Here is an 8,418-nt window from a genome sequence, read left to right as displayed (position 1 = left end):
CATCAAATCATACTAGTATTAATAACTACAAATCCTTTAGAACTTCCTTAGATAAAGAATTGCAGGGCTAGTTTGCTATATACGTTAAGTCCTACAAACACAAAACAAAAATGATTGAATAGTGTCTCATTCTTCTTTATTTTTTTATTTATTAGAGTAGAGAATTAGGCAGTTTTCCTCGCATCAACTAACTATTTTATACAGGTTTAGAAATTTTAGGTACCCATCATAAGTGGGCTAGCAACCAAAGAAATGGAATCTTGATGGGTTATTATAGAAAATACTAAAACCTAGGAGAATATTTATGAACCCAAAGGGAAGTGCATCATTCTATTTCTTTGGCTTCGAGCGTGGGTAGCAGGAAAGTTCCTGCAACCCAAGTAGTAGCAAAAAATTTTCTGATACCGAAGAGCCCAATTCTGAAAAGCTACTTTAGAATTATATGTGTATTTCGGTAAATTTTATGTATATGATTTTTCTATAAATTTGTAGCGAGAGTTCTTTCTTTGTAATCAATATGAGAGAAGTGTGAGAATGAGCGATTGTAACTCTATTCTCCACTGATAGTGAAGCATATTTCTTCTCACCATGGACATAGGCAGTCTTGTCGAACCACGTAAATCTTTGTGTGCAACTGTGTGATTGTTCTTTGTGATTTCTATAAGTTTTCTGTGTAATTTACACAAGCATGACATTTTTAATCCTAGTTTTGTGGCCACGCCAGCATTGCTCTGTTTGTTTTTCTCTCCTTTTTTTAAAGGTTAATCTTGGTATAAACACGTATTGTTAGATTGAGCATTCAACACCTATGTGGCATAGAAAAGACAAAATATCATTGTGATATTGACATGAAGATGATGTAAATCTGAAATCTCGGTTATTCAAAATATCCTTATTTTTACATTAAATGATTTCTTCAAAAGACAAAATCATCAACCTAATTAATCGATGATAGCTCCATATAACTAGTGCTTGGTTAGAAAATAGCAAAACCCTTTTCTTTGTTTTGTTGATCGATAAGAAAATACATTCATAGAGCTAAAAATAATACGAACATAAAAGAGGGGCCAAAAGAAAAGTACAACATGCAATCTAAGGCAATTTGGATCCTCTACTGCCGAGTTACGCGGCAAGACCGTGCTGCCAAGACACAACGAGGCGGGAGTATTTCTATTTCTATTATCTTTTTTTATTTTTTGGAAACAGTATTTCTATTATCAGTACTTGGGCTTTCAGCTCTTCCTTTATAAGTTGTAAGTTGAGTTAGAAAGAGGGTCTTCACCTCAGTTCTAAGCACAAGGTGAAAGATGACAAGTTCTATCAACAATGGTTCCTCTCCATGTAACTCACCAGCCCAAACCCAATCCATCGGTATCTATCTCTCTCTCTCTCTCTCTCTCTCTTATTTCGTTTATGATTGGTGAATGGTGATGGAAGATTGGAACTAAGCACATGAGATGTTGCAGGTGGAGAGGTTAATGATAGTCCAATAGAGCAAGTGAGGCTCACAGTTCCGATTACCGACGATCAAACGTTGCCATGTCTAACATTCCGAACATGGGTATTGGGGATCTCTTCATGCGTTCTGCTTTCCTTCATAAACCAGTTTTTCCGGTACCGACAGAACCCGTTGAATATCAGATCCATTTCAGTCCAATTAATTATTCTTCCGGTGGGAAAGTTAATGGCTGCGACGTTGCCGGAGAAAATAATAACGGTGCCGATGACTGGGTGGTCATTCTCATTGAACCCAGGACCATTCAACATGAAAGAGCACGTTCTCATTACCATCTTTGCTAACGTTGGAAGTGGTGGCGTTTATGCACTCCACATTGTCACCATTCTCAAAGTTTTCTACAAGAAGGACATCCAACCCATTCTTGCCGTCTTGCTTGCTCTATCCACCCAGGTATATATATCTCTATTCTTGCCGTCTTGCTCCCCTCGTTTTTTATTTAGTTTTTGGAGAAAGTTTTCCACTAGAGTCTAGAGGACGCTTCACCCACCATCCTAAGGTTCACAAACGCCTAGCTAATAGGATTTTAGTATGTTCTCTACCATCCCGATGCCTGTTTTGTCTTCTCATGCCCCGTGGTGAATGGGATCACTGTGGATGGAGAAAAACTCGATCCTTTAATTTTTATATATTGGGGTCATTTAAATATTCCATATATGTAATTAAGATTTGTCTAGTAGCATGGTCCCTGCACCAGCACAAGAATCAATGGGAGCACACGCAGAAACATGAACAGGGGCAGAATTTTACACCTTTCATGGGGCCAAGAGAGGTCATTCCGCTCTCCCCTATGTTTGTGTATAGGCACACGCTCCCAAATAGAGTTCCTTCTGCCACATATAAAATATGGGCAAGAGATCTCTACTTGGTTGCATGATCTCTACACAAGTGTCTGGGTCAATGAGTGAGCACGCCTAAGTATCTATCCAGAGGGCCTGAGTAGAGGCGTCATCTCACGATGCCAAGTGAGAGGGCGTAGGAAACACCACCAAGTAGAGATCTTTTTCCCATAAAATATATATATAATTTGATCTAATATATGTTTGGCGAATAGTTTTCCATGTCATAGGACTCAAGAGGAGAAAAACCATGATTTTTTTACAAATAAATGGACGGAGATTGGACACACCGCGAGTTTTCCTGGAACTAGCAGCTCAACCAATGGGAGGGCACGCTAGTCGCTAGCGACGTGCCCAACCTACACCAGAGTAAAAGTTGGGCATGCTAGTTCTGTGCCCAGCAGTGTTTCTGCTTCTCTCCTCATCCCATGGAAAAGCCCCCTCTCCTATGGGGCTGAGATGTGAGGGGCAGGGGACTCTTCCATAGGGGTGAGGAGAGAGGCAGACAAGCACAGTGCTAATGTGCCCAGCTTTTACCCTAAATAATATTTCACTTGATTTGTAAGTATGGGTACATATTGTTCAACAATTTTACTAAATGTGTTCCTCCTTTTCCTTTCCGGTGACAAACAGATGCTTGGATATGGTTGGGCTGGTCTCTTCAGGAAGTACTTAGTCGATTCACCCTACATGTGGTGGCCAGTCTCCCTCGTTCAAGTGTCCCTATTCAGGTCTCTCTCTCTCTCAAACACACACTCGCATGCATACATACACTTAGGGTGCTAAAGTTTAGCCTGAACCGGTTGGATCGATCAAAAGCGATTGATTCTCCCCGAACTGAATTGTATCAAACCCCTATCGATTTGGTTTCAGGTTGGAATTTTTGAAATTGGTAGAAATCGAAACCAATCCAAACCAACATAATGCACGACTGAAACTGAAAACTGAACAGATCCGATAAAAAATCGAGACTAGATCGAATCCATTGGATTTTCCCTTTTCTTCACCGAACCTGGCCAATAGTAGCATGATATAAACCAACAACAAAACACCCATAAGAAGATGAAACTGACCAAAACTGAAAATGGTTTAATTTCTGTTTGGCCCAGTAAACTACTAAAAACGATTCAATCGTTTACCAACAAAAAAAAAAAGAAATGATTCAAGACTGAAACTGGACTGAACCGACCGATTGATACGCTTACATTCACTCACTAACACATTATATAGTTCATTATTTGAGAGAGAGAGAGAGAGAGAGTAATTGTAATTAGTGAACCTTCTTGGGATGAAATTTTACTGCTACAAGGTAGCCAAGGAAATGGGATCTTAAAGGGTATTTTAGAAAATACTAAAACATAGGAAGGTATTTATGAACCCAAAGGGGAAGTGTTCCACCTTGGGCTTGGATCTTGCAGGGATGTGTGTGTGTGTGTTCCTGATTGAATCTCCTGTCTTCACCTTATGCCGTAAGACATCACCCCCTCCCCGGATCAGGATCATTTCCAGGGAGCAGGGAACACCCAGGGCACTGCCAGCCGTTAGGCTGTGCCGCACACATCCCTAGGCATGAGCCGAGATGTTGATGTGTGCGGCACCGCTCAACCGCTGGATGCCCCCTGGCAGCACCCTGGGTGCACGCCTCCTCGGAGACGAGCTAAATTTGCCCCCTCTCCTCTTGTAACTGTAGTTGTGTGTGTGTGAGAGAGATAACCTTCTTGGGCTTTGATCTTGCAGGGCTTTACATGAGAAGGAACGTAGGCCAAAGGGTAGATTGACAAGACTTCAATTCTTCCTCATAGCCCTTGGTTCCTGCTTTGCTTACTCTGTTATCCCAACCTATTTATTCCCATCAATAACTGCACTCTCTTTCATTTGTTGGATATGGCCCAACTCAATCACAGCCCACCAAATCGGTGGAGGTGTACAAGGTCTGGGCCTTCTATCATTTGGGCTTGACTGGAATGTGGTCTCATCCTTTTTAGATAGTCCATTGGCCTTCCCTGCCTACTCCATAATTTGTTCCCTTGTGGGTGCCTTCCTTGCACTTTATGTTGCAGTCCCAATCGTTTATTGGACTAATGCCTTTGAAGCCAAGCGATTTCCCATCTTCTCAAGCCACACATTTGATGAATCTGGAAACCACTACGATGTCACACGGATCTTGAACCAGGAGACTTTAACTTTTGATCAACAAGCTTATGATAGTTACAGTAAGGTCTATCTCAGTATCATTTTTGCATTTACTTATGGTACAAGCTTTGCAGCATTAGCTGCTACTGTCTCTCATGTGGCCCTTTTTAATGGAAGGTAAGTAAGTAACCAAGAGATTATTACTCTGTTCTATGGTACCTCTCAGACAAATTATAGATTGAAACTAATATGATCTTGGTTGTATCACTTCACAGATCAATTTGGAGACAAATGAGGTCAAGCATACAAGATAAGTATGGAGATGTTCATAACAGGTTAATGAAGAATTATGTCTCAGTTCCACAATGGTGGTTTTACACAATCTTTGTGGTAGTGCTTCCATTTGCTATTTTTACTTGTGAAGGTTTTGGTGGAAAACTACAACTTCCTTACTGGGGAGTCCTATTAGCCATCACTTTGGGTCTAGTTTTTACATTGCCCATTGGTGTAGTAAAAGCAACTACAAACCAAGTAAAATCTCTCTCTCTCTCTCTCTCTCTCTCTCACACACACACACACACACAAAAACACATACACACTATTATTGGTGAAGCCTGATCTCAGCTTAATCCAGAAAGTACTGTTGATTTTTCCCCAAGAGTGGTCCCATTCGTGGGCCTTGGAGGTTGCAAGGGGACAGGCAGCCCCTGCCCAAGGATGTAGAGGGAGGAGCCCTCTGAGCCTTTATTTATTTATTTATTTTTATTTTTTTTTTGTGGGGGGGGGGGGAGTCATTTATACTAGAGGGTAATTTTGTACTTTCAGGGATTAGGGTTTTTCTATATTATAACGTGGCAAAGACGCTATATATAGGGTGTTATCTCATAAGGAGGTGTATGATTAAGGTTTTGTAGTTTTTTGTTTTTTTTTTTTTTTTTGTCATCAAAATAGTGGAAGCTCTGGTTTTTCCATATTGGCTGAACCACGTAAATCTTTGTGTTCTATGTATGTTTGATTCTCTTTAGTTTTACTTTTGCAAATTGTTGTCCTACTACGTTATTAATTCTTCACAACTCACAAACATGGAGAGGATATATCATATTACTAACTAGTTTGTTATGTTAATTGTTTGTGTACAGCAACCTGGACTAAATGTGATCACAGAGCTAATTTTCGGTTATCTTTACCCGGGGAGACCCATAGCCAATGTAGCTTTCAAGACATATGGTTACATAAGTATGGATCAAGCAGTCTTTTTCCTTTCAGATTTAAAGCTAGGACACTACATGAAGATCCCTCCAAGGTCTATGTTCTTAGTTCAGGTAATTGCTTATTTTCCCTATTAGAAGCTTTTACAAGTTTTAAGGTTTTTTTAAAGAGCTGATACAGTGATTTGGTTGAGGTAGATGGTAGGGACATTGATCAACAACCTTACCACATTTGGGACCGCTTGGTGGCTTCTTAATAGTGTGGAGAACATTTGTGATATTAGTGAATTGCCCAAAGGAAGTCCATGGACATGTCCAGGTGACAATGTCTTCTACAGTGCTTCTATCATATGGGGTGTGGTTGGTCCACTTAGAATGTTTGGGAAGCTTGGTGTCTATACAAAATTGAATTGGTTTTTCCTTGTTGGTTTGATTTCACCATTGCCAGTTTGGCTGTTAAGTCACAAGTTTCCACAACACAAATGGATAAAACTCATTCACATGCCTCTCATCTTCTTAAATGCTTCTTCCATGCCAGAGGCAAAGGCTGTTAACTATTGGACTTGGGGAGTAGTTGGTATCTTCTTCAATGTTTATGTGTATAGAAGGTACAGAGGATGGTGGGCTAGGCATAATTATGTTCTCTCAGCAGCCTTAGATGCAGGGGTTGCTTTCTTGGTTCTCCTTGCCTATTTCACTCTCCAAATGAATGGTATATCTGGTCCTGATTGGTGGGGTGCAGATGAAGGGGATCATTGCCTTTTAGCAACTTGCCCTAGAGATCCAAAGATTATGGTTGATGGCTGCCCAGCCTAGTCATGAGATTATTACTTCTCTTTTTTTTTTTCTTTTTTTTTTTTAATTTGTGAGTTATTTAAGAAATATCATATATTTAGTTAGTTTCAGGCAGAATGTTCTTTAGGATAGTTGAAATGAAGTTAATAGACTGGGAATTTATTAGGTCCTACTCCTATATAATTGTACTTGTATACAACAATGTAACTCTTACATAATTATTATATTATTTATCATAAAGGATTTTTTTTTGGGGGGGGGGGAATAGAAAGGATCAATAAGTAAGAATAAATTTACATCCTAATGTAACTATGTTTCCCTTGCATCTTTACAAATAAGGAAGGGAACACAGAGGGGGGGGGGGGGGGAGAGAGACTTGTCTGTACAAAAAACAATTTCCTCAATACATTCTTTTCCTCCAATGTGATAGTTTTCCAATATGGGACCCAGATTCTTTTCATCCATGGTGAAAAGAATCCTTATCCTTACTTTGGCACAAGTGGGGATACAAACTCCAGCACCGGTCCTTAGTGTGATCATCATGATTACAATGCTTGCAATGATAAGTTGGTCGAGAGCCAGAACTACGACCTTTCCCCTTGGCCCTAGAGGAAGAAGATCGATTACTATTATCAGTTTGATGGTTCACGCTGGTATTGACATTTACAGTATGAGCATAATTTTCATTTGGTTCTCCCATGTTTTGGAATCAGAGTTCTTCACTCATTTTCGAGTTTCTTCTCTCTGCATAGTTGCCCAAGCATTAGCAAAGGTAGGGAGTGGAGAACCCATAAGGATTTGGTGCTTGAGATCTTCATACTGAGCCCGAATACTAACCAACAATTGAAAAATACGATCATGTTCTTCATGCTAAGCATAATCATCCACAGTTTGAGTAGGTGGACGATATTGACACAACTTGTCCCATTTCTTTTTCAAGTTACTGAGATGTTCAGTAAAGGATTGATTAGGTGATTGCTCAGTATGAACCATTTCTTGTTGCAATTCAAAAATTCGGGAAGAGTTGTCAACCTGTTCGTACATATCTTTTAATGAATCCCAAAGGGCTTTGGCAGTCTCAGAATATGCAAATATGTCATAAATTTGTGGTTCCATTGAATTAAAAAGCCATGACATAATCAGATTGTCGTTAGCTTGCCAATCAGCAAATTTTGCATCAGTGGGCTCAGGAGCCTTAATTGGATCATTAACATATCCAAACTTGGATCGACCTCCAAGAGCAACAGAAACAACCCTAGACTAGGGCAAATAATTTCTACCATTCAGCGAAACAGATGTAAGACAGTTATTCACATCATGTGAAACCGATTTATTTGCATCCATAGATGTACTAGAGTTAACCATGAATGAAAAAAGGAAAGAAGACTTAGCTGTTGTTGCGATGAGCAAGACCCATCGTTGCTGTTGCGAAGAACAAAAAACTCAAGTCGTGAGAACTGGAACATCAAGCGAAAGAGAACCTTATGACAACGACAATCGAAAGATAACCTTGCTACTGCCTGAAACAGATCACTAATAGCACCAAACGAATTTCCCCAGATCTAAATCCGCTCTGATACCATGTTCAGACTCACACACAACGTGGTTCGTTCTTCCTTAGAAGCCTACTCCACGGAGAGAAAGAGAACCCCAATTCAACATGTTCTTGGGGTGAGGTTTATTATTCTTAAATAGAGGAAGATTACAAGGAGTTGCTATACAACGATAGCTCTTTATTAAGAAGAGATATACTCAATATACGATACGCCAGGTCACCTACTATATCGGGGTGATTGGCAATCCTTGTCCAGCTAACACATGGATATGGCGAAATTGTGATATGATGCTATAGGATCCAATACCAATATCGATCGATATCAATCCAACTAGCAAACCACCAACCAACCGACCAAACAGTTGTTTGCAA

The 8,418-nt window shown here is 39.9% G+C and overlaps 1 protein-coding gene across 1 annotated transcript; it reads left to right on the top strand.

Moving 5' to 3' along the window:
- The first annotated feature begins 1,265 nt into the window (after positions 1-1,265).
- Positions 1,266-6,538, top strand: LOC122642849 (oligopeptide transporter 1-like). Its single transcript, XM_043836448.1, has 7 exons — positions 1,266-1,368; positions 1,464-1,909; positions 2,989-3,086; positions 4,093-4,665; positions 4,764-5,019; positions 5,628-5,810; positions 5,895-6,538. The coding sequence occupies exons 1-7, from the start codon at positions 1,308-1,310 to the stop codon at positions 6,510-6,512; spliced, it is 2,235 nt and encodes a 744-aa protein (XP_043692383.1). The 5' UTR covers positions 1,266-1,307; the 3' UTR covers positions 6,513-6,538.
- The last annotated feature ends 1,880 nt before the right edge of the window (positions 6,539-8,418 follow it).

Source organism: Telopea speciosissima, chromosome 10 (genome assembly GCF_018873765.1).
Source record: "Telopea speciosissima isolate NSW1024214 ecotype Mountain lineage chromosome 10, Tspe_v1, whole genome shotgun sequence".
In the NCBI taxonomy this organism is placed as follows: Eukaryota; Viridiplantae; Streptophyta; class Magnoliopsida; order Proteales; family Proteaceae; genus Telopea; species Telopea speciosissima.
Note: the sequence above shows the minus strand (reverse complement) of the source record. Positions and strands in the feature narration are given on the sequence as shown.